Genomic DNA, 25,818 nt, shown 5'->3' with positions numbered 1-25,818 from the left:
GAGGACGTGGCAGGGGGGATAGAGACACGTGGCAAAGGAGAATCTGCTGGGAAGAGATATGGAGACTGTTGGGTTTGGCGGCGACAATCGAATTGAAATAAAATAGAAAGAATGTGGGGTGGAGGGAGGATAGGGCCAGGGTCCAGTAGTGGTTGGGCCATCACGTGCGGAGCGGCTTTTAATCTGAGAGTGGACCCACTTAGGCGAATGACAAATAAAAGAGTGACAGGTGTTGGTGTGAAATCAATGACGAATGACAAATTGATACATGAGGGCTTCAGGCGGCCGTTGTGAGCAATGATGAGAAACGTGAGTTATGAGTTATGACCTGTGAGTATGACTAAAAACACATCCGATACTGAGTGACCGAACTATCAATTATCATAATACGTTGCCCACTTGTAGATTTTGATATATGGAATCATCCAGAGGTGAGGGCCCCCAGTCCAGGATTTCAGACCAATTTCGGCATATAAATATGGAAGAATTCATAGGAGGTCAGATTGAATTTTAAACATCCAAATTGCATGGGTTTAAATCTCCTAAAACATCATCTTACATAAAGCATACACAGAAACAGCTTAATTGACATGGAGAAATTTAGTCTTCCAAAGTCTTTATCACTGACTTGGCAAAGCATGTCATGCATAGCTTTTTGATTCTCCTACTGCCATGAAGGGCATTCAGCTACATGAGATTTGAAGTTCCTGAGCTCAGCCAACACCGCATCTTCGTCCCTGTATATCATATCGCTCATGCGCCATATCTGCACATCATCCAGTTACCACTTCTTCAATACATGTTACAGTATAACTTCTTTATAAGCCATATTCACGGAGGCAATCATCATGTGGTAGAAGCGACTCTTCCTATCAGGGAAACCCACTTTTCTTTTACGCTTATCTCTCCTTTTCGCTTTGTTTTTTCTTTGACCTCACTACTTCCAACATGCTGATGTAACCTAAAGAAAACCTCAAAGTATTCGAGGGAAGCCATTTTCCATCAGCTTTTCTATATGAAAATGCTTCTGGAAAGCCCCGGAAAACTCAGGAAACAGGTCTTTAGTCCTTTCAGGAAATTCTAGTAGATAAAATCTCTCCAATGTTCTCCGACCGTATTTGGACTCACTTTTAAAAAGGCAAGCATTTTTTTTAAAGCTTAGTAAAAACTTTCACGTGTTTAGAGTCTATGATTTAAAAAATATCTTTAAAATATTACTTTTTGTAAAAGCATTATTTTGACTTGCTTAAAGAATTATTTCATGTTTAATAAAACTTTACAATGCCAATATTAACCTTTAAAAACTGTGATTTTGGTTTTGCCTTCAACTATCGGTTAAAGCCAAACATAGAAAGCTATCCCAAAGGCCTCTTCGCATGTTAGTAACTATATTAATTTTGACACAATTTTGAATTGGTCATTGGGTTTCTCCTTGGATCTCCCTATCATCAAACTATTCCCCTCCAATTAGGTTTCACATATTCTATTTGACTTGTGTTTCATGCTTCCAGCTCCCATCTCTCTCTGTGCTCTCAAACTTTAGACTATGTTAAACATAATATATCCGACAAATCACCCACTAACACAGAAGGTTTGGAAGCTTTAATGATGAAAGAAACATATGAGAATAAAGAGCATGAAGATACCTGCAACGTTCCACCCCCACCGCTAACATCACAGTCATCAGATACACTAACAACAGTCCAGGGATCGGATGCATTCCAATGAAAGTCAACAACTTTATCCCTGTAAACATAACAGAGCCACCATAAATCAAGCCACTATAACATACACGGATGAAATAATGAGATTGCAGAAACTCAACAGAAGGAGAGTCAGCTGTGATGGCATATGCAACAAAAACCACTGGGATGACATGCATAAATAACACCATTCAAGTGATGTAGCACAGGGCCAGTCCAAAGAGCATAAAAAGGAAGGGGAGAAAATAAAAAAAAGAATAAAAAAAGAAACACTAGCACACACAAAAAGACAAGGCTCTATATATACTGAGAAAATAAATAACCTAATTTAAAGGATAAGGACCCAGGTCTAGCAAATCAACAACATTAGCATAGAAGTAGGGAGCTTTGAACCTGTGACCAGCATGTTTGAAAAACAAGCCTGAAGCAGAAGTTGGTGTTCTTGGCCCACCCTCTTTCTTTTTACCCACCTGTAAAATAATACAGAACACTGCCTATGTTAGCCAGAAAAGAAGGAACAAGAACACAAATCTACTAAAAATGAAATACTGAGGAGCAGTGGCAGAGCCTTTCAGCCTACCGTTGGTAGACATTAGAAGTTATAACTTGGCTGTGAGAAATCAGATAATTAGGTGTCAATAAGTTCAAATCAAAATTGAAGGTGCCAAACTTTGTTTTGGTACAATGAATTACTAAGATAGTTTATCCAACTAGTCTGAGAGGGTGAGGGGATGTTTGACACATGTTCAAACACACACAAAGACAGAATAGTACAGAGCTCTAAAATGGGAAGATTGAACTTCTCACCAATTGATGATCCCAAATGTTCAATAAACCATCCTCAGCAGAACTCCCAAATACAGATGATTTATCTGGGCACCACTGGAACATGAAAAAAGAAAATGAGCAAAAACAACAAATACATCAAACTAGCACTACTTGAGACAGTTATCATTCATAAGTGAAAAGTGGGAAAAATGACAAGGAACTACATAGGAATGATATTTTAATTTTGCTAGGCAAACAAAACAGGAATGGTATTTAGAACCTGCACACAAAGGACAGCAGCTTTGTGATCCTCAAATTTATGGATTGGTGAGCCAACTCCGCCGGAGGTGAGATTTCGGCGATCGAACATGCAAACAGAATTATCTGCTGACCTGAAGAGACGTCATGCTAAAATATAAGCAACTACACAGTTTCATTATCTCCTTGAAGCAAAATCTAAGCATCATCAAACCAAGACATGTTTCACAAATTCACAATCTAAAATTCATAAACCAGAAGAAACATAAAACTTAGAAGTACCCAGTTAGGATAAGATTCTGGTCATGAGGATTCCAATCAACACAATGAAGATCAGCATTATGTGCTTTTTCAACCTGTGATCCAGACACAAACAAAGGTCTGTCATACATCATCATCATCAAAAACAAAACTTCCATTCTTATGAGAAAGGACAAAAATCTAGAATAAAGTATTACTGAAGGTGACCATAATTGGAAGGAAAAAACCCACAACGAGAAGAAAAGATGGAGGTCAAATCCTTGAATGATACATAACGAAAAGACCAAAGGGTTCGTGCAGCAGACAACAATATAACCCACATCTATACCAATAATAACAAGATTACCCATGGGGAATAACGCTGTTCTATAAATGAATACAATAAGAGTCATCATTTAAAAGCAAAAGAGAAAAAAAAAAAAAAAAATTCAAGAGAGAGAGAGAGAGAGAGAAATGTAGGGTGTGTAACCTTAACAACTGGGCTGAAACCAACTCGTGCGTCCCATAATATGAGGCAAGAGTCATCACCTACGCTACAAAACTCCTGTGCACTTCAGGATTGATGTAAAAAAGTCAGAAAATCAAGCTAAGAAAGATATGGTTACAATTAAGGATTCAGAAGAAGTGGATTAATTATTCCTTCTTTTCCCTTAAAAAATCTAATTAAGTACGGCTACCTCCAGAACAGGTATCAAATTAACTAAGAAAGATATTAGGTGAGGAAATCAGAAAGCATGTCTCATACCCTACAGAAGATGTTCTAAATGAAAGAGAATTATTTCAGAGCCTATATTCTGGAATAATTGATTGAAAAAATATGATTAAATGCATTTAAGTAAGATCATGCAAATTACCTGGAAGGACAGAACTGCACATCTTCAACTGTATCCTCATGCCCATGGAATATCCCTCGAGGTCCAATAGATGGACTATCAGCAGGCTTATCGTTACCCTCACTGGGGTTAGAGTTAGATTTGATGATTGATCCACCAGATCCAGGAGGTTTAGTGGTTTCTGAGTCAGTGGCCAATGTTGATATATGGTCTTGAATACTCCACAAAACTACGGACTTGTCCTTCCCTGCGATATGAAGCAATAATTAATTTAATCAAACTAAGGAACCACCAATTTTGTCTACCATCCAATATATAAAGATTCCCTTTCATGACATTCCAGATTGAAGGGGTATCTAGATCATCATTTGTACAAGTGTTTGTGCAACTGATATTTCTAAAAGCAAACTTTCCAACCTCCAGAAAGCACAAAGGGTTCAGCAGGACACATCGCTAGTGCAAATTCTGCATTATCTTGATGTCCAGTCAATATCTGCAAGAAAATAACTACTAAGTTAAATGGTCAAACACCTAATAGGATTAAGTGACAGTTACCTAAAAACATATTATATTGTCCAAACAAAATCACAGAACACCAGGAAACACTAATAATGTTGGTGCCAAGTTGAGAAAAAGAGAAGGTTCAAAAAAACCCAAAGGGGGTATAAAACAGTAGGAGATTAGTAACAGCCTATAGGAATATTATTAATATCTCTTATTTTTGGTGTTCCTCTTTTCCAAAGTGATCCTACCATCAGAATTTTTCTTTTTCTTTTCTTAGAGATTGAAGATCTACAAGAGCTACAAATGCTTAATTCTGTGTTTTTGGTTACAGAAAATTTTGTCAATTATTGTGAATGTTTGATTTTTATTTTTTATTTTTAAAGTTGATAAATAATAAATAATTGTAAATAGTTAAAATAGTGTTCAGATACCTGTTTTCTATTTTTAAAACCTGAAGGTAGTAGGAATTCTTTTGTAGAGAATTATCTTTAAAAAATAATGATTTTTAAAAAATTTAAGTATTAAAAAAATTTATTATCTCAAAATTTTAAAACTCTGATAGCAGTTTTTAAGAGCATGAGGTACGTCCCAATCTTTTAACTAATAGTTCCTATAGTTTATATAAGATACTACTGTTTTGTATTTTTAAAAATAGAAAACAGGAAGGCATGATGTATCCGAAAGCCACCTAAACATTTCCTTGAGTTATTGGAAAACAAACTAATCTTCAGCTTATTAACTTTTCTATGAGAAATGGGTAACAAATGCAACCATTTTCAAGCAAAAATTGCCAATTTGTGCTTTTCTTCTTTCAATTAGGAATAAACCACTTCATTTCATATGTGAAAAGAAGATACAAGAAAGGATGAGATATCCTTCAAGAGAATAGACAATCTGATAAAAAAGAGGACGAGACACTCACAGGCAGGAAAAGACATCAGTATGAAGAGCTGTGAGATCTAGCCAGATGCATTGTTTTTCAAGTGAGAATTGGCAATTTGCAAGAGAAATGATGCTCATTATGCATCCAAGATAACAAGTCCAATTATAGTCAGATTTCCAGGCATGATTCTTATTCAGAACTACCAAATCCCAAAGTCATTTCCTTCTTTCGGCTCGGCCTTGCATTTTGGGCAGGAATATTTGGAAATATGGGGGGGGGAAGGTTCTAAAAAGTATATTTCCACAGGAACAACAATAAAATCCTAGGTTCTCCCTGCTGTTTGGGTAAATTGTCATAACCCACAAAAAGCATAAGTTTTTCTATTACCATTCTGGCTATAATAAGAAATGGAGAGATAACAATTCAATGGAATGGTATATGACCGGCCCCACTGTGTTATTGTATCTCTACTTCTAGACTCCATCCCTTACCCATTCACAAGGCAAGCAGCAAAGAAATCCTAGTCAGAATATATATCCATATCAATAGCTTATCCTCATTAATATTATCAAATCCCTAAAAATTTCTATAATTGTAAAGCTTCCAGAATTCAGGAACCTCTATAAATATGGCTGTATGGTCAGCACAACATTTCACATCAGATTTATGATTAAGGGGAATTGTTAACAGAATGCAACTTTTTATTTAAAAAAAATGATACACAAATAAACTTATCTCCTATTCAAAATAGAGATAATGTGGTGAAATTAACAACAGTGATTTTAATGCATGAAAATAACAACAGTGATTTGAATGCATGAAGATAACAACAGTAATTTTCTTAGGAATCAATAAGACTGGCAAAATAAATAATGTGTTCAGACAAAAAATTGACATACCAAATCTGGGCGAGAAACTGCAGCACCAAGGACAGCATGGCGATTTGGTTGAGCTTCAATGTCCCAAATGAAAACCTAATTTTGTAAGTCCAGGTTAAATTAAGCCTAGCAATAAAAAGAAAGCCAATATATTCTAAAAGGCATTGCACTTCTCATAACAAAATAGTAAAATACATGAAAATATTTAGTGAGAATGCTCACCTCAGGACAGTCGGTATGGGTGGCTACTATCCGATTGCTTTGTGGGAGTTCCCGGATTCTGTTAACCTGCAAAGTGATATTTAGTGATCAATGCAAAGACCGTTGGGCACAGTAATATTTTCAGGGAAATCTCCATGGCTTCAGATTACAAAGCAAAGAAATTGAACAAGGCACATGAATGAGTCTCTATGAGACAAAAATCTAGATGTTAGTAGCCACTTATCCTTTTTACAATTTCTTACACAGAAGTTACAGAATCAAATAGTTATACAGCAATCATAGCATAATCAGGACAGGTTTTTTTTGCTTCTTTTTCTTTTTCCTTTTTTGATAGACATAGCATAGTCAGGCCACATGAAAAGCAAAAAAAGCTTCATATTTTTTACCTCTCTCTCTCTCTCTCTCTCTCTCTCTCTCTCTCTCTCTCTCTCTCAAAAATGAAAGTGCTACCATGAAACATTAGAGACCAAGTAGGTCCCTGGACAACTTTGGGGAAGAGTTAAATAGGTATTCAAATTTTCAAGTTCATCAACATATATATATATATATAACCTCAAAGTGCTAACTGTGCCCACCATAACCAACACCAAGTAACCTAGGTCATTCAACCAACAGTAGGAATCAAACTCGGGACTGTGTGCCTCTACCACACATCCCTGCATTTGCCCTAACCAATTGGGCACCCTGGCATCCAAGAATGAAAGTGCCACTGCGAAAATTTAGAGGCCAAGTATCTCTCTCAAGCAAAAACAAAAGTGATAACATGCAATATTAAGGCCAAGTAGCCCCTCTGGAAGACTTTGGGGAAAAGTTAAATAAGCATCCAAAGATTCAAGTCCACCATCATACATAGCCAGACACACTTGCATATATGTTTGGTACATACCTCTCCAGGATGAAGGATGGTCTTATGCTTCTTAACAAAGGGTGAACGTGCTTCTTCATTGAACTGAAAATTTGGGCAAATAAAGACATTATAAAGAATCAGAATTACACAAACATAGCTTCACAACTAAACCGCCCAAAGAACAAAAAGAGAAAAATCACAGAAGAAGAAGCAAAAGTATCATATAGTAATAAAATCACCGCTGATATGTATTCTGCAGCTGCTACCCTTGGTTTGACAATTTCACAGTTTGCAATCACCAGAGTATTGGGAACAGTACCATCAGTCTGTCAACCAAAAACAATAAGGGATAAACAAGAGGAGCCCCATAAAGTTGTAGGGTACAGGGCATGTAAGTGCATGTTTGTGAGGTTAATATAATAAAAATCTCAGCAAGTGGGATACCAATGAGGGATGCACACAATATTATCCTAGAAACACAAGAACCCCATCATGATAAAAATAGACCCAGAACCAGCAACATTTCACAAAGCTTTGTTTTGAGCTCTAACAACATTTCCACACTGCATTTCAGAATTTGCTTTTGCAAGAAAGGAAACAGGAAAGGGGATTTCCGAAATAAGCCAAACTGACTGTATTTCGAGCATAGCACACATTTGCTGAATAAAGAAGATCAAAAATAAAATTTAAAGAACTAATATGAAATACATATATAACCCAACACTAATGATGGTGCAATGCATATAAAAATCGATTCAATATAAAATCAAGAAAAATCCAAGGAAGAAAAGAAGAAGAAGAAGAAAAAGACAATGAACCTACACTTCACTGCTAGATCAAGCCATAAACTTTTTGCTTCTAACATTAAATCTGTTGCAACTTTAAACTAATAAAGAAAAGAAGAATGAGAAAGTTGCCTGTTCAGAGAGATAGAGGCGCTGTCGATTCTTATGATTACCATGTTCGAACTGAGGACCCCACCTATTGCAGAAGAAGAACAAATCAAAATGGGAACTACTACCAAAACGACACAGTTTCAATCAACGGGAAGAGCTGGGATTTTTTAAACAAAACACCTCAGAATGCTTCTCCTATGGTTCGATCCCTTCATTTCCAAGCAAAAAAAACTAAACCCTAGAGTGAGCCAGAGAAGCATTACCGGCAAGACAGCGAAGGCCAAACGAGGTTATGATTAGCGAGCCAGTCGTAGATGACCGGAACAACGTTCTTCCACCGGCTGTAGCTGTCGTCGACAGGCTGCTGCTGGCCGGACTTTGCCCTCTCCCTCATTCCGCCTCCGTCTCCCTCTCCGGCTCCGCCGCCGCGCTTCCCTCCTGCGGCGCCTTCGTAGTAGTCCCTGACCTTAGGCTTCCTTCCTCTCTTCTTTTTCACCGTCTGAGACTCCATTGAAGCTCTTCACAGCTTTAACTACACTTCACGACCGGAACCGGAACTGTAGCGATCCGACTGTGGACAAAAATAGTGCTTCACGCTCTCTTTAAGACGGTGCCCACCACGCGTCACTGAGATCTCTGCCTTTGAATAGATGGGCGTCACTGCGCGTGGGTTTGTGTTTGTCGCTTCTGTGGCCCTACCAGAGACATCCGGAGGGTTTTGGGTTTTGGCGAATTTCCGATTTTGTGCTAGGGTTTTCCCTCTTCTTTTTTTTTTTCTTTTTTCCTTTTTCTTTTTCTCTCTCTTTCACCATTTGACGGGTCCTTTTTGTTTGGTTGGATGGAAAAAATGGCGGAAATTTTTTACTCTTTTGAGTTTTTCTTGGTTAGCGTTTGGAGAGAGAAGGAAAATTTACTGGGCTTTAGCCATGAAGCAGATTGTGGCCAGATTTCACATTAGCAACATAATGAAGTTAATTTTCTTACATTGAGATTTAAATAAAATTCCAAAATTGTCCGATTTAAGGGTATTTAGAATGATACAAAATTATTTTAATCGATTTATTATTTGATTTCATCCTCAAAGATTCTACATCTACCTACCAAAATGAGGGCCTCTTTTGAAATGAAGTGAACTTCCAACTTCATTTAAATCACAAAAAATCTAAGGCTTGTTTGGCAATATTTAGAAAAAGGGTTGTGAAAAAGTAAATTATAGACCATTTCTTAAAAACAATTTTGTTGATTTCAAAAACAAATCATCATCAAAAAAATAGAAACTCAAATACTACTACATGTTTATGTACATGCAAAGTCTCAAAGATTTTAAAAAATGTTCTTTATATTTTTAATTATTATTTGAAATCCCATAAAATAAAACAACTAAAATCATCCAAAACTTATCCTAAGAAACTACCTCCTCTGAAAACAAGGCTTCAAAAAATTATTTCCCATTACAAATTTATCAAACATATTTTATGAATTAAAATTTTGTTTTTTTTTTAATTTTCCATCTTTTCTCTTCCTTAAATTTAATTTAAAAATATTTTTATATATTCAAATTTATATATATCTACTTTGTCCCACGTCCACATCTTAAAATGGATTGAGGAAAAAAATGAAAAAAATAAAAATAGATTTAAAATTAATAAATTATTTTCAATTTATTTTGTTTATTTAACTTTTTTATATAAAGATTAAATAATTAAAAATATATAAATTTGTTATTAATTTATTTAACATTTTTTTTTTCCTTTCCGAGAACAAAAATAATCCCAATTGGGTACTTCAATCATTGAAGAAGCTCAGGAATCCTCAAAACTTCTGATTAAGTGTGAAGAAACTTAATCACTCTTTAAACATTCAGACCAATCAAATGGAGAGCTTCCCATGACATTTCCCGAAACACAGGACATTTGAAAATGTTTCCAAATTCCTCCTTTAGCAATTCATGCTAGAAAAACAAAGCGGCAGTATATTTAAGAAAGGTTCTCATTTCATAATTCATAACCATGAAAATGTTTCTGCAGCTAATCAGGTAAAAAATATTATCCTTCTTACTAAAACTGTTCCTTCTCTGGTAAAACTTGTCTCATTTGGCAAAACTTCAACAGTTCAGTGAAAGGAATCAAACATAAACACCAGAAGAAAGTAGCAAGAACAAGGACCCGAAACCCTGCATTGAGATCAAGAATTAGCATGATTAGCAAACAGATTTTCTACAACATATTAGCAAACAATAATGGAACTGAAACACCAAATGGTGAACATACCAAGAAGATGGATGCCATTGTTCCTGTCGTGAGTTCCTTTGCAAGACTGCGGCTTTTCCTGGAAGAGGTTGCTTCATAGCTGCAAAGGATTTTAACTGCTATTAGAAACCCCTAAGAGTAGGACTTGATGAGAAAGAGTAATGCACAACCTAATTCACTTCTGGGAATAATCAATACAGGTATTCAGAAATTGCATGACAAAAATTTCAAGGACTTGAGGATTTGTCAGCAAAAACTTTGTGATTGAAGAAGAAATACCTCTCTTCTAGCGTATCTGAAATGCAGTTAACAAACAGTGACAAAAGGCATTGGGCACAAGTTATGTTTTTCATACTTATTCTCACACTTCAGCCCTCAAACATAGGCCTACTGGCATATGCTGTAGTTGTCTTTTTTTTTTTGATCAATAAGCAAAAGAAATTGTATTGCAAAGAGGCGCTAAAATAGCGACCCACAGAGTTACAGTATAGAGACACTCACCCCCTTACAATTAGACCCAAAACAACAAGGAAAAACAAAAAACCTTCTCCCTCATTGTGAACCCACCCAATCAACAAAATATATTAAGGTCGAAGGACCATCTTTTATCCACAATTTGGTTTTCGACTAAAGTAAATACACAAAAGAAGCTTTCAGCCTTTGGATGGACAACACGCTATCTTCAAAAGCAATTTTATTCCTTACCTTCCAAATGACCCAAAACAAGCATAATGGTCCCACTTACCACACCTCCTTCCTCTTCTTACCCACAAAAAAGCCCCTCCTCCCTAAAAGGGTTTCCTTTACCGAAAAAGGAAACACCCAAGATACTCCAAATAAAGAAAGGAGCAACATCCACACTTCCCTTGTTTTTTCACAATGAAGAAGGAGGTGATCAATCGACTCCTCAAACGTTTGGCACAAAAAGCATCTATTAACCAAAGCCTAACCCCTCTTTTGCAAACGATCCAATGTTAGAACTCTTCCCCACGAAGCCTCCCAAGCAAAGAAACTTAATTTGGGTTGTACACAAGAGTTCCAAATAATCTTCAAAGGGAAAGAAACAAGAGAAATCGGCTGCAAGGCCCTATACAAAGACTTTACCCAAAAAACCCCATCCTTTGAATCCCTCCACCTCACCCTATCCTTCTCATCCACACTAACCTTCTTCTCATCCAAGCAACAAAACAACCTTTCCACCTCTTCCAACTCCCAATCATTGAAAGGTCTATTGAAACAATGACTCCAACTTCCCCCCCTTTTTCCCGCAGCTGTCCAAACTTCATTTACCCAAGCCTCCTTGGAAGTTGCTAAAGCAAATAAGGAAGGGAAAGCCTCGCACAAAGGGATGGTTCCACACCACTTGTCTTTATAAAACCTCACCTTCTTTCCATCACCCACCACAAAGTCAAAAGAAGAGGTCACTAGATGTCCCAACTTACTTATTACTTTCCACAACCCGACTCCATAGGCCTCCCTAGCCTCACAAGAGCTCCACCCTCCTCTTTCCTCCCCGTATTTCCTTGTAATCACTTGGTTCCAAAGGGCCTTTCTTTCAATTGCAAAGCGCCAAACCCACTTGCCAAGGAGAGCCCTATTGAAAGTCCCAAGACTCTTAACCCCCCAGCCCTCCTTTTCTTTTTTCTACACAAACAATCGGCCACCTTACTAAGTGCGGTTTTTGCTCAAGAGCCGCATCACCCCACAAAAAATCCCTTTGAATCTGCTCCAATCTCATTTTAACCATCCTAGGCAGCTGGAAAATAGACATGAAATAGATCGACAAATTGGACAAAGTACTTTGAATTAAGGTAATCCTCCCCCCTTTTGAAATGTATTGACGTTTCCACATAGTCAATCTCTTTCGGAATCTTTCTTCTATTTCATTCCAAGCGGCAGCAGATTTAAAAGGAGCACCCAACGGCATTCCTAAGTAGGTGGAGGGCAATCTTCCCACTTTTGAATGTGCTATAGTTGTCTTATATCACATATACTTGTTTCGTAGAACAAAAATCTCTCTTAAACTTTTTCTTCTAACACCGCCTCCGCCACACCCCTCCCCCCCACCCACAACCCAACACACACACACAATCCAAACACAAAAGCAGGAAAGAAAAACTTTTACCATTATTTAAAAGCCTGAAGAAAAAAAGATCCCTTAAATTAAAAACAGAACATTATATATATATGTGTGTGTGTGTGAGAGAGAGAGAGAGAAACAAAATTAGCCACTTATAAGTAAAGCATCTATTCTTGGCAAACAAACTCTCTATTGATCAACCTTGGGGACCAATTCAGAATGAAAACAGGCTCAAGTTAATCCTTGCTAAGCTTTTGCCTTTTTACCCTTTTCTTCTTCGAGGAGATCTCCATCTTTACCCATTCCTTTTCTTCCCTGATATATTTCATTTTTTATAAGTAAAAAATGATGAGGCAATCCAAGATTCCAACTTTCTATCTTTTATGCCCCAAACTCCCAAAAAATAGCAGGAAAAGTGTGCCTTAAAAGCATAACCACAATTTGAAGATCCAGACAAAGAAAAGACAATATTTGCCATGATTTCAAAAGACACTGAAAATTTCAAAGAAGCAACAACATTTCAAAGTGTAAGCGCTGTGGAGACATCAAATTATGAAGCATGAGTCTTGATTGTAATGGAAATGCTGCTCCGTGATCTCCAATCACAACAGAGTCACAGACAATTCAGTGACTGGAAACTCCTATATGTTACTAACTCAATAATGCTGACACATGTGGACCATTCCAAAATGTACCCCCCTTCTTTAGTTCCTTTCTAGCAGGATAACCAACTTGGAGGCTATATCATTCTGGATCAGATCCAAGGTTCAAATAGGGGGCTATCACTACAGAAGCTGATAACATCATTCTCCTTGCCCCGTCTCTCAACAATATAGAGCCCATCAATGAGAAAGTACCAAGCAAACAACCTAGAAGCTGCACAGTATCTCAAACTTTAGATGCTATAAGATATTAGAAAAAAAAAAAAAGGAATAAAAGACTGGTTACTAAAATTGCTGCCTTGCATAGGAAGCATGCATTAGATTTAGTTGCCATCTCTCTCATCCCTCTCCATCGCCCTTTCTTACCTTTCCATTCTGGTGGCCATGAAGCATCACTAACATGACTTCTTACATGATCAAAAGGATCATCAACAGAATCTCAAAGGCTACCCAGTTACCAAGATCATCAGTTATAATAATTCAACGATTCATCAGGGACTACCTGATTATTTCAAAATTAAGATTCTCGCATGAAGCTAACCATGCAATGAGACTGCCATACAAATCCACAAATCACCAGTTAAAGTGCATCAGTATACCCCAGTTTTGATTTGGGAGTTGCCTTCTTTAAATCCAAGAGGCATGGATCTCAAATAAAAACCTCCCCCACCTGCTATTCCAAAGCCATGAATCTGGAGATTCAAACTCCACAGAAACATTCTTTCAAACAACAAATTTATGAGGATGTCAATCCAAATCCAATACCTATCAAACCCACAAATCCAAACACCCGGACAGATTTTCAGTGTAACAACTTACAATGACCTAGATGAATAGCCTAAATTTTCCACACAGCATTTTAAGTAATTTAGATCAAGCTCAATTCAAGGCATCATCAAACACAATTACATATCCCAACATCCAAATTTTCCGCCTCGTCGAACTTTCTAAGAACAATCACAACTCATAAATTATGACATCATACCCTAATCATCCACTGTACCATCACGAGTAATCAGGGAAGAAAAAAAATTCAGAACCCAACTTTAGTCAATTATGCTTCAAATACAAAACACTCCCAAAAACTCTTAATAAAGTGCTCAAAAACACTATCAACAAATGCAACATCCCTCAACAAATTTCAAAATTATTTTCAAAAAATACAAAGCGTTTCCAGATCAGATCGCTTACATGAAGAAGGAAGCCGTGATTACGAGCCCTACAGCGAGCATGAGAACGGCTAGGGTTGGGTACCAGGCATCGGGAACGGGGCTGGTAATGGGTTTTGCCGCAGGAGCCTTTCAAAACAAAAAACAAATACAATAAATAAATAAATAAAATCAGAAATCAAAAACAAGGAAAACGTTTCAGGGAAAATGAAAACACTTCGAATATTTCTCTGTGAAGTGAAATCTCACCATCGCGCGCTGTGGAGAAGAGAAGAGAACGACTGTTTCGATCTGGGAGAAGACTCGAGACCTTAGTTTTCTTCTACTGATGCGTGGTTTCAGTGCTTCGACACTACACCAAATCTCACATGTAGAACTATCCTGGGCCGTTGATATGGGGCTCGTTAAATCGACTAAAGCCGTCTGATGCGTTGCCTTAAAGGAATAATAAAAAGAAAGTAATAAATATAGTGCAAAGACAATCTTAATATTTTGAAATTTTAACCAAGAAAAATTATTATTAAAAAATAGTTGAACAAATAGTTTTTATCCTTTGATGAAAGGAAAAATCTCAATTCCTCCCTAAACTCAAAAAATTTCTATTATTTTTAAGTTTATTCTTAAAACCATATGAAATTATAAATGAATAGATTTTAAAAAAAAAATATACAGATTTTTTTATCAACTCATATTATATTATTATTTAATATCACAAATTTCATCACACATAGATTTTTTTAAAAAAAATATAATATATATATATATATATATATATATATATATATATATATATATATATTATGAATTGTTTTATTATTTTAATATATTATTTTTGATATTTTTAATATTTCCATAAAATCCCTCGACCAATATTCCATGGATTTAGGACATTTTCATCCTTGATGAAAATGGAACTTATGGGATGCTTGTGTTTGTCTAGCATAATTTCTACTTTGTGTAGTCCATGTTCATAATATACCCGTTTATTACTATTTGTTAGACACTAAATATGACAAATATTAAATATCACAACTCAACAAAATGATTTATAAGCATAAATGATAGACTTTAGAGCTTGAAAACTGTTTCGCAAGCCGATTAATGACATTAAGAGCAATTGAAGCACATGGGAGATGTTATGACTTGGTTATAAATAAATAGCCATCAAACATCATAATCAAGGTAGGCAATCAAGCTTCGAAGGGGGTATGTCAAACATTAGAATCAAGGTAATCAAGCTTTGGAGGGGTGTGTCTGAAAAAATCATCCGAACACTCCTTATTGTAGGTTTGTTTAAGCAGAGGAGGCTAGCTGGATACAAGCGGAGCATTGTTGGTTGTGCACCAACAATTGGTGTCATTCGTGGGAAACGTCTAAAAGCCTGAAGGGCAAAATGGTTAACGTTCCTCGTAGAACACAACCTCATTCACCATTTATGCAGAGGAGGCTAGCCAGATTCGAGCATTGTTGGTCGTGCACCAACAGAACTCACTAGCCGTTTTCTCTCATGTTGAGCCAGAAGGATTGAAGAAAGCCAATCATTCACTCTCAAAGAAAACACTATTCCTGATTCTCCTGAAGATGGGTCCTCATAAACTACAAGAATCCCGAATCTGTGACCTATCAATGAAGATGAAGAAGATTGACATAAGAAAGCTGAATATGTGGAAAAATGTAAATGTGCATAGCCCTTGTTGTCAACAGTGTACATGTTCAAGGTCGTGTGAGTATACACATTTCTATCAGATTCACTATTATTTGAAAGTTGGGCCACAGATGCATATATTGATTCATAATGTTCTGTACACTTTGGAAACAAAATCCATCACTTCCTACTCAATTACATTTCACTCATTCATCTGGATTTTGCCAATTCAAGAAAAAAAATCATCTGATCATGATATTGAGACCCAACTGCTGGAAGTATCAATGAAGTGTAGATTGCCAATTCAGAAGCTTTTGCAAAATTCTGCACCTCTGTTAAAGCTTATGCCATGAGCCAGCAAGTAATGAATTTGAGGGTTATAATTGTGGGATAAATTTGTTTTTATGGAGAGGAGCTTTGGAGTATTTCAATGGGAACCTGGCCGTAATCTGAACATAATTCCATGCTCACTCACACTGCCGCCAGAATTTCTTCTCATCCTCTGCCAGAAGTGCCTAGCCCTTCCTGTTCTCAGAGGACCTGAGCTAGAGTACCTCCTAAATGACCCGGATGGCTGCCTCCCAAATCTTGCTGATGTGCTGAATAATTCTGATACTGAGAGTCCAGTTTCAGCATCAAGGCCAGAACCATACGTAGAAACTGGGAAATGGGCATGTGAAGGATCAGGCAACTGCCCTGAAGCAGAGCTGACCCCAGTGTCCAAATCAAGGGACAAATCCTCCTGGCTGCCACTTTTTGAACCTGCTTCTTTTGTCTCATCACACTCATTGCAAACTAGCTTCAAGGCTTGAACAACCTCACCCATAAAAGGACGGTGTGACACCTCTGGTTGAACACACATTGAAGCGATAGCAGCTACTTTGGCCACACTGTCAAAAGGAACATCAGATCCTAGAGATAGGTCTATCATTGTTTGTAACCCTTCTTTACTTGTGAGGAGAGGACGGGCCCAAGCAACTAGATTTTCCTGACCAGGCGGTTGTGACATGTCTACAGGTTTTCTTCCTGTTAGGAGCTCAAGAAGGACTACTCCATAGCTATAAACATCACTCTTCACAAGAAGATGGCCAGTCATTGCATACTCTGGAGCCACATACCTGATGGGAAAAAATAATAATTAGGAGAACAGAGACATAAAATTAAAAAAAAAAAAGACACAAACAGGGGACTTAAAAATATTAAAGAAAGCAGGAATATGACTATAAAGATTTAATCCCAGAGGTTACTTGAAATGCAAGCTTACAATAGGGATTTAATCTTATAAGATTTGCATATTAACACTGCCCAACCAATAGCAAAAAATTTTATTTATTTATTTCCTGTTTGAAGTGGTAGTTTGAAGTTGTGGTCACTGGTCAGTGGTTGGTAGGTCTGTATTGAGGATAGATTTTGGACACCCAGTTTTTAACACATTACTAAATTACCAAATCAGGACGCTATCATTTAATAAATACGAGAAGCCTCCAGTGAGGTCTCCAGAAATACCACCAAATCACCAATCTTACTGAGGTATAATGCAAGCATGAAATAGGTACAGCAATACATCATAAAACCTATATAACCTAAAATCCATATAAAGGGTAGTGCCTGCCGATAAGGATCAAAGCAGCATATGCAATATCTATGAGGGACATCTTGTCCATGGCAGGGGTGGGCATGTGGACACTTTGGTCACCAGGTGGGCTGAGACAAGGCTGTTATGAATTGATGCAATGCTTCCATATGGATCGTTGAATCGAGAATTGTCCCTAGAGGCCATCTAACTCTGATACCATATTCAGATATCAATTTTCATAAAAGTTTAATGTGTTAGGATTTGAGCCCATAATGTATACCCGGCAAACAATACTATTTTTTGGGTCTCTTTATAAATACTAAAAGAACAAAGGGAATATCTGAAACCTTAGATGGGTTGCAGAGCTAACATTTCCAAATATGTGCATGAATTTGGGTACAGGGAGGCCTATCAAAAAGAAATAAATAAGGGGAATGAGGAATATCTCTAACATAGTCTCAGAAGATGGTTTATAGAGTCGGCATGGTAATGTAGGGTGATTAAAAGGAAGCAGATTAAATAATAATAATAATAATACTAACGATAAATCATACCCAAAAGTTCCCATGACACGTGTTGAGATGTGTCTGTTTTCCTCATCCATGGCTGTGCGAGCCAAACCAAAGTCGGACACTTTTGGTGTAAAATCATGTTCCAATAAGATGTTGCTGGACTTGAAGTCCCTGTGTATGACACGGGGGCTTGAATCTTCATGCAGATAGGCCAGACCACGAGCAGCACCAAGCGCCACCTTTATCCGGGCACCCCAATCAAGTGGAGCAGTTTCCTTGTCAGCTCCTGAGAGCAAATGAAAAAGGAATAAACATAAAAATTCGATGAGAATTGATCAATGGAAAACATCACCTCACAGCCAATGCAAAACTTATACTAAGAGGAAAATAATACCATGTAAATGGGACTCCACACTGCCATTTGGAATGAGTTCATACACTAAGCAGCGGGTACGCTCCTCTGTACATATACCAATTAACTTGACCAAATTTCTATGATGAAGACGACTAAGCATCTCAACTTCAGCCAAAAATTCCCGACCTCCCTGATGATCATCTCGTTTAAGAACCTTAACAGCCACTTTTGTTCCATCTTCAAGAACCCCACTATAAACACGCCCAAAGCCACCTTCCCCAAGTATTCTTGAATCATCAAAATTATCAGTGGCTCTCTCTATGTCAGCTGCGCTGAAAGTCTTGGCAGATCCTGTATAAGTTGCAATGCTAGATCCAAATGATAATGAAGCTGAGCTGGGCGCACTTCCAACCACAGATCCAGCAGCACCTGCAACATTCATATGTCTTTCATCTCAAAGAAGACAAAAATTTATAATTGTTGGCAATTACAAAATCATTAGGATGGGAATGGACAAGTTACATCCTATGTGCATGGTGGATGTCTTAACTTCTACATATTGTATTTGGAAAAAGAACAGACTGATGATAAAATCCAACATTTGAAAGATAGTCATTGATGTTTTAAATAACAAGATCATTCATTTTCATGTTCAGCCACTTTGAGCAATTAACCAGATAGATATTCTGGATTTTAAGACATCTAGAGTAATTTTAATCAACCCACTCTCTTAAAGGCTCTGGTCCTGGCCAAACGGAATAATAGACCAGACTGCACCTGGTATAATAACAGTGGTGATTAGCTTTACCTGGTGGTCTTGCAAGTGAAGGCACCAAAGCTGCTTGAGTTGGCACTGGTTGGCCAATACAATCTGTTTTTTTGAACAGAAAAACCCAAGCAACAGCAGAACATAAAACCACAGCAACAGAGGCTGACAAAACTATAATAGCAATTACACTGCCACTAAGCCCATGTTTATGTCGGTTCTTGTGCACATCGACCCCTAGCGGGTGTATTGTCCTCCCATTATTGCCTTGACCAGAATATGGTCCATTATCTATCATAGTAATGCTTGAAGGCGCTGAAGGTGGAGAAGGGGGTAGGCCTGTAAATGCAATAATTTTATATAGCTTTATTATTAATGCCAATAAATCCAATAATAGCAGAAAAGTACAACAGGAAAATTGGGATTATTATATAATTAATACCTGGATAGTTCACATATATTACTTCATAATCACCAAAAAACAAATTTTTTATGACAACCTGCTTGCCCCAGAATCTCTGATAGGTTAAAAAAGCTGTAGTATTATCAAATTTTTCCCCAAGAGGGACCAAGTCAATGAGGACAATTGTCTTTTCTGCTTCCGGGCTAGCTGCATTGGCTCCCATTATGCGAACTTGACTTTGTCTCATAAAAACCCCAGCAGCAATCTCCTCAGCCAGCTCTGAAACCAAAGGGAAGAAGGTATACAGTGCAACATTAAGGCGCAACTGAACTTGCATTGGCAAGACACAGCCACATGGTGACCCAGGAGGAGTATTTGTATTTGGCTCTGTGCAGACAATTGCTGAACAATCTAAAAATAGGGAGCAAACCATGGATTATAAACTTTTAAAGTGATTAAGGATATTAGAGGGCCATAAATAGAGCAGAAACACTAAAAGGACTGGAATAAGAAAGTGTGTGTTTATGTTACCTTGATTAGGAGGTGGGGGTGGTAACGCTTGAACTGGTGGCGGGGCTGGCATCTTTGAACTTGGGGGTAGCCGAGAAGGAGAAATTTTAGGGGAAAGAAAGGGAACTTGAAGAGTGCAAATACAAACATGACAATAGATAAGCTATCAGCTAGATAATAAATGAAACAGGAAAATTCAAAAGTAATTTTCATTTTTAGAAGAAAGAGGAGAAGATTTAGTTTTTCTTACTCATAGTCTGGCCAGATCGAGCTGTTGGAGATGGTGAAGGTGCAGGTGAAGGATAGGTCAATGATGAAGGAGAGGGAGAATGGGCTGGAGAGATTCTAGAACCTGCCACACGGAAACAGTGTTATAAGTTGAAACGACCATTTTAACTCACAGCTGTTTGCGCCTTTCTGACCGAAATGGAACTTAGACTCTGGTCAAACTAAGGTACCAGGATTTAGTGGCAGAGGAGCGTGGTGCGTTCGTGTTCTATTTGGAAGTGATTTAGGAGGATGTGAAGGAGCTGGAGAGATGACTGGACCTTAATAAAAAAAAATGTAAAAAAGAAACGAATTTAGTATCACAGATTTTAGAACATATTAAACCCACCAATAATAATTAATGTGGGACATTCCTTGAGGCAAAATTATGAACCTTGATGCCTTGGTGAGGGTGGAGGAATGAGATATGATGATGCAGGAGCAGGGCCGGTGATTTTGTTCCTTCCACGATGATGCTTAGAAAATGACATTGACGGTGAAGATGCAGGAGACTGGGACCCTTTATTTGTAGGAGATTGTGGAGTTGAAAGAGAAGCAGGTGCATTACTATGCCTCATGGCATTGTGTATAGAAGGTGCTACAACAAAAGAAGGACATACAAATAGCATTAATAGACTTTTCATTTCCGGATGATAATACTTCTTATCAGAATAAATCCACAGCTTCAACATACCTTTAGCCGGGGAATGGTTCACTGGTGACAGTGGGTCAGGTGTTCTGTTTGGAGGTGCAGCAACCGGCATTTGTTTTCTTCTCCAGTGACTTGCTAGGGGAGGAGTTGATATTGGAGTGACATCAGGATCTATAAAATCAAATGATACCCATCAAATCTGACATCACTCAAGCATATCTATAGCTTATATGAAAATGCAATACTTGAAACCAAATGGAAATGAAAGGATTCGAGGAGCCCTTTTTTCTACAAGTTCCAGCAAGCAACCTTTATTTTAATGATATATGTCACAAGCAACTCCAACACTGAAAACAGGGATATAGAATGATTTCAATAGGCCCAAGAAGCAACAATTTCTTGAAAAATACAGGGCGCCCCTCAAGCAGCACCTGATAAAATAGATGGAGGTTCTCCAAGGACCAGACCTAACTGGACCTATGACTGGCTAATTTTTGGTGTTTTGGTCGGTGCTAATGCAACTGATGTATTGTGAGAAAAAAATTATGGCATTGAGGTCCCTTCCAACTGGCAATCACTTTGGAAGAAGATTCACATTTAGTAATACATGAGACGAGGTGCACTAGGTCAAACAATGGTGGTATGACAGGTACAACTGGTAGGATAGCCTGGGGGGTTTTGTTGCAATTGCCTTGGTGGTAATGCATCCCATAATGTATGTTGAACCAAAAAATAGTGGGTTTAGACGCTTAGCATCCACTTCAACTGGAAATCTAGTGATGGCACAATTCTAATCAACCATGTACCTGGGGCAATTGGCGTTGAGATTGGAGCCTTATTATCTGGCTTGTTCCTATTGTGAGCACTTGGTGGCAGTAATCCAGGCATCACTGGGTGTGGGTGCATGGATGGAGGATTTTGTGGCCATTTCCTCTGAGGTGGTCCATCTGGTACTGTATATTGAAACAAAAGCACAGGCTTACAATTAGTTTCAACAGGAAATCTAGTGAGCGCACAACAAAACCCTTATCAATTGTATACATATACCTGGAGCAACTGGAGCAATTGGAGCAACTGGAGCCCAAACAGGAGCCTTATTATCAGGTGCCTTCCTTTGAGAAGCACTTGGTGGGACGGATGGTAGAGTTATTGGAACCTTTAAGTGTGGAGGAGTTTTATAATGTGGTGGTGACATTCTTGGATTACTTGGTGGCATTGATGGCACATAGCCTTTGGTCATTTCAGGTGCTGGAGCAGATTTAATGGGTGGCAATACAAGTGGAGGGTGCAAAGCAGGCCCTAGATTGCCAAACCATAAGCTTAATTAAAAATAATCTCAAGATCAATAACATTTTACAGTGCAAGGGTTGCAGAAAGCTACCATTTATCTGAAGTGATGGACTTGGTGCATTGCTTCTCAATGACTTTCCTCGGTGGACAACACCAGGTCGTCCTTCTATGGAAGAAATTGGAGGAAAAGTTGATGGAGTTGGAGATATATTGTACCCTGGAATATGATATAAAAATATCGGTTCTCAGCAAAGCAGTAGAGAACACAAACAAGCTATGGACATTCATCGTCAGTTCATGCTATTATGTCATTTAAGTGTTCAAAAATAGGTTTATAACACTTCAAATCAACTGCAAAAGGTCCCGACACTTCTCAACAGGTATCAAACATGTAAAATAGAAAGCTAACTCATTATATCATAAAAAAAAATTGTCACTCTAATTTCGTTTTCCATTAAGATTCACAGAATCACGAATTTCTTTTAGGCTATAAAAATGCAAATGAACATGGCACCAAAAAATGGAAAGGAAAAAAAAAATAAAAGAGAGAGATCATAGTTCAAAGTCGCGGTATCGGTTATTGACTCGGGAGGTCTTGAGACACATCTGTCTCGATATCTCGGATTGGTATCGGGTGATACGCAAAAAATTCTAATTTAAGAGCTTTAAATAATTTTAAAAAATTATAAAAATTATTTAAAAAATTAAATACAAATAAATAGAATGAAAAATTAATAAATAAACTTCTATTATATTAAAATTATTCAAATTATAATAAAAGCATACTTTTGGGATGATTTAAAATACTATTAAAAATCTCTAAAAATATTTCCCTCCTAATCTCCATGGAGTCCTTCGAAACTGGCACGGGCAAACTCCACGCAGAGTCAGCAAAATTCAAACAGGCCTTCCGGCCCCTAAACGCTAATGCAGCAACATCATGCGCCCGGGCAGCCATCTCGGCAGTTTGATTCGTCCCCAGCCATATTCTCGACTTCTTATTGGGCTCCCGCAGCTCGCACACCCACATGTTCCCGTTCCTCCTCCTCACTCCCCTGTACTGGGTGTCGTGTCTCCTTAAACTTCCTCCTACCGGCGCACTTCTTAGGCCGATCCGACGCCCGCAGAACTTCCTCGTTGGATTGGATGGTCCTCCGGGTCTGCCAGTCCGACACTGAAGAACTCTCTGGCGTGCTGACAAAATGGGAATCCGACGGAAATGGATACGAATTACAAAATTGATTGAAGAAGTCCATTTGAATTTGCAGTGAGAGAAGGAAGTGTTGGTTATCCAACTCGGGTATCGGTCCGGTACCGGCCATGGTCGAGGCGGATACGACTCGGCCAAGTCGTACTGGTATCGACCGAGATTTTGAACCCTGAGAGAGATTGCTAGTTTCCACTATTACTCAAAAACTCTGGGGGCCGTATCAAATCCTTCATCCCTGTTAGAAAACTAAATCTCCAAAAGGAGAAAGATTGGAAGCTAACTGGTGGAAAGGGAATCTAACTACGATGAGATAGTGGGATACTAACCCACTAGGAAAATGCATCTCAACTTTCTGAATTTATGTTATCAGATGAGAATATGTGGGACAACTGTTAAATACTATAAGCAGCTAATACTGCTAAACAAAAGGCATTCCTAAGATACATTCTCAATCATTCCCCAGGAGAAGCCTGGACTGTGGTGATGATGCTAAAAGACATTGCTATTTGCAAACACTAGATGGAAATAAGAAAACTGATTACTGGAAAAATTGGTTATTAGAGTTCTAGGGGAAAAAAAAATTAAAAAATTTGAACTCAAGAAAGCTGTGAGCTCAAATCTAAGTGCAAACACTGGATGGGAATAAGAAAACAGATTACTGGAAAAATCGGTTATTAGAGTTCTCAGGAAAAAAAAAATTGAACTCAGAGAGCTGTGAGCACAAATCTAACTGTTAAAGTTGTATTCGTCCACACTCTTCTGGACATTTTACAAGATATGACATATCAGATCGACTAAAAACCTTCTGATCTCAACTGTAGCAGTCCCCATTATTAGATGAATTGGCAACAAGAAAATTTCAATTACAACATTGAGCACACATGTGAAGTTTCTTCCAATCACTTATCATGTAAACAACATATGAAAGATGGTATTTAATCAACCCAGATAAGAATCTTATCATCCAAACACCCTAAGAAAACCCCACATGAAATTGGATAAAACAGCCACACGGGCAAATTATATTACATCAAAATTGAACTAAGAATTACAAAAACCAAAAAACTACCTGTAGATCCTTGAATAAACAAGCAAGAGGCAATGGCACAGAGCTTCACTAGCCTCCATATCACTTCCACCACCAACCCCATCCCATACAACCTCAACCCCACAAGAGGAAGATTAAACAGAAATGGAACAATAAAAACGCATAATTACAATAAATTACTCAAAAGAGGGTAGCTTGAAGCAAGAACAAAGGGAGGTTAAATTAGATAAGACCCACAAATATTGAGGGAAAAGCAATGAAAAAGCAGCTGATGGGAAGCCCCAGAGATGGGTTTGGTGAGAAGAAGAAACCAATCAATCCTTTTCTGAGAATATGAGTTCTGAAACCTGCAGACCTTTGATGTTGCCATGTACCATAGAACGGTTTCCACTGACATGAGTTATTTGAGAAGAAAAATTAAAACTGACCAAGGAAAAAACCCCCAAATAGAACAACACTCACTATCCTGAGTAACAGCCAACCTTTAAGACAGAGAGAGACATATGTGCAGTTTAGTTTGGTGAAAGAGATAGAGAGGGAATCTATATAGGGAAAAAAATGGTATTTAAGGTGGGGTTGGTAATGGAGATTGAACCGCTTGGGTTTGAAATTCTTATTGTGTGCTTAATGGGATTGGCCTGACTAATTATATTTCCCCCCTGATTTTCAGCTCTTATTGTTTGGTATCTGAGCAAGTTAGTGTGTGTGTGTGAGTGTGTTTGTTTGTCAAAATGGAATTTTTGGGACACTTATAATATAATATAATCTAATAGATTAGTTCGGTATCCTAAGGTGATCCCCTTAAACATGGCCCGGTGTCCTTATCAGGGTCACGTGGACGAGTCTAGATATTTGTGCCTTCAGTTGGTGGATCCAGGGTACGAGATTTTGTTACTTAGATGGGTTAGCCTATCAGACGGATGTGGGTATCCAGGATTTGATATAATCTTGGACCCGCCCAAATGGGTGGATCACAGATCGTAATTTTGCATCTCAGTGGCATCCTTTTAGGTGAATTATAGCCTAAAGATTAGCCAATCTATGTGTCCCAATTGACTATGATTATGGGAAGAAGTTGGGCAAGCAAATATGATTTGGGTCAATTTTTTATCTCATGTCCTACAAGGAACTCAAGGTGCTGAAAACCCCAAACTACCATTCATTTCAATGAAAAATCAGAAGTACCCTTGATATGTTTTTGCTACCTAAAAAGGGTAATCTTGTCTTTTTTGCAATAGGACCCTACCCCTAAGATGAGTAGACGCTAAAACAACCAAGGGTAGAAGGCACCAAAAAACAAAAACCAAATAAATAATGATAATGAAAGGTGATGAGAGCCACATATGTTCACACTTGGGTTGTGATGATACA

General features: G+C 37.8%; 3 protein-coding genes and 1 pseudogene across 3 annotated transcripts; all 4 read right to left on the bottom strand.

Annotated features, from left to right (window-relative positions):
- Nucleotides 1–479: 479 nt before the first annotated feature.
- Nucleotides 480–8,797, bottom strand: LOC100264505 (WD-40 repeat-containing protein MSI4). Its single transcript, XM_002282008.5, has 15 exons — nt 8,317–8,797; nt 8,075–8,138; nt 7,397–7,483; nt 7,197–7,259; nt 6,311–6,376; nt 6,110–6,184; nt 4,241–4,316; nt 3,845–4,070; nt 3,460–3,541; nt 3,012–3,085; nt 2,752–2,863; nt 2,511–2,585; nt 2,097–2,173; nt 1,647–1,746; nt 480–766 (listed from the first exon to the last, which is right to left on the bottom strand). The coding sequence occupies exons 1-15, from the start codon at nt 8,562–8,564 to the stop codon at nt 665–667; spliced, it is 1,527 nt and encodes a 508-aa protein (XP_002282044.2). The 5' UTR covers nt 8,565–8,797; the 3' UTR covers nt 480–664.
- Nucleotides 8,798–10,026: 1,229 nt separating this feature from the next.
- LOC100242227 (uncharacterized) lies at nt 10,027–14,645 on the bottom strand. The gene is made up of 4 exons (XM_002281996.5): nt 14,463–14,645; nt 14,236–14,342; nt 10,324–10,402; nt 10,027–10,226 (listed from the first exon to the last, which is right to left on the bottom strand). Exons 1-4 carry the CDS (start codon nt 14,463–14,465, stop codon nt 10,179–10,181), a joined length of 237 nt encoding a protein of 78 aa, XP_002282032.1. The 5' UTR covers nt 14,466–14,645; the 3' UTR covers nt 10,027–10,178.
- A 1,322-nt stretch (nt 14,646–15,967) lies between these two features.
- LOC100254143 (receptor-like serine/threonine-protein kinase ALE2) lies at nt 15,968–25,172 on the bottom strand. Its single transcript, XM_010657890.3, has 14 exons — nt 24,469–25,172; nt 22,281–22,406; nt 21,947–22,198; nt 21,706–21,852; nt 20,942–21,070; nt 20,642–20,845; nt 20,439–20,528; nt 20,231–20,332; nt 20,002–20,106; nt 19,510–19,881; nt 19,110–19,406; nt 18,341–18,730; nt 17,989–18,232; nt 15,968–16,976 (listed from the first exon to the last, which is right to left on the bottom strand). Exons 1-14 carry the CDS (start codon nt 24,548–24,550, stop codon nt 16,286–16,288), a joined length of 3,231 nt encoding a protein of 1,076 aa, XP_010656192.1. The 5' UTR covers nt 24,551–25,172; the 3' UTR covers nt 15,968–16,285.
- LOC109123423 (dehydration-responsive element-binding protein 1F-like) lies at nt 22,413–24,462 on the bottom strand (annotated as a pseudogene).
- Nucleotides 25,173–25,818: the final 646 nt, after the last annotated feature.

This window comes from Vitis vinifera, chromosome 11 (genome assembly GCF_030704535.1).
Source record: "Vitis vinifera cultivar Pinot Noir 40024 chromosome 11, ASM3070453v1".
NCBI classification, from domain to species: domain Eukaryota; kingdom Viridiplantae; phylum Streptophyta; class Magnoliopsida; order Vitales; family Vitaceae; genus Vitis; species Vitis vinifera.
The sequence above is the reverse complement of the archived record's forward strand: the minus strand, read 5'-3'. Positions and strand labels throughout refer to the sequence as shown.

Excerpts from the sequence above, each read along its gene's own strand:
- LOC100264505 (XM_002282008.5), bottom strand. The coding sequence starts at position 8,564 with ATGGAGTCTCAGACGGTGAAAAAGAAGAGAGGAAGGAAGCCTAAGGTC. Across the intron at positions 4,317-6,109 it reads CAGTTTCTCGCCCAGATTTG|ATATTGACTGGACATCAAGA; the intron begins GTATGTCAATTT and ends ATTTTCTTGCAG. Across the intron at positions 3,086-3,459 it reads GTTTCAGCCCAGTTGTTAAG|GTTGAAAAAGCACATAATGC; the intron begins GTTACACACCCT and ends TCTGGATCACAG.
- LOC100242227 (XM_002281996.5), bottom strand. Across the intron at positions 10,403-14,235 it reads ATCACGGCTTCCTTCTTCAT|CTATGAAGCAACCTCTTCCA; the intron begins GTAAGCGATCTG and ends AATCCTTTGCAG. Across the intron at positions 10,227-10,323 it reads CAATGGCATCCATCTTCTTG|GGTTTCGGGTCCTTGTTCTT; the intron begins GTATGTTCACCA and ends ATCTCAATGCAG.
- LOC100254143 (XM_010657890.3), bottom strand. The coding sequence starts at position 24,550 with ATGGGGTTGGTGGTGGAAGTGATATGGAGGCTAGTGAAGCTCTGTGCC. Across the intron at positions 20,846-20,941 it reads GAACCATTCCCCGGCTAAAG|CACCTTCTATACACAATGCC; the intron begins GTATGTTGAAGC and ends CTTTTGTTGTAG. Across the intron at positions 16,977-17,988 it reads CGTGTCATGGGAACTTTTGG|GTATGTGGCTCCAGAGTATG; the intron begins GTATGATTTATC and ends TTTTCCCATCAG.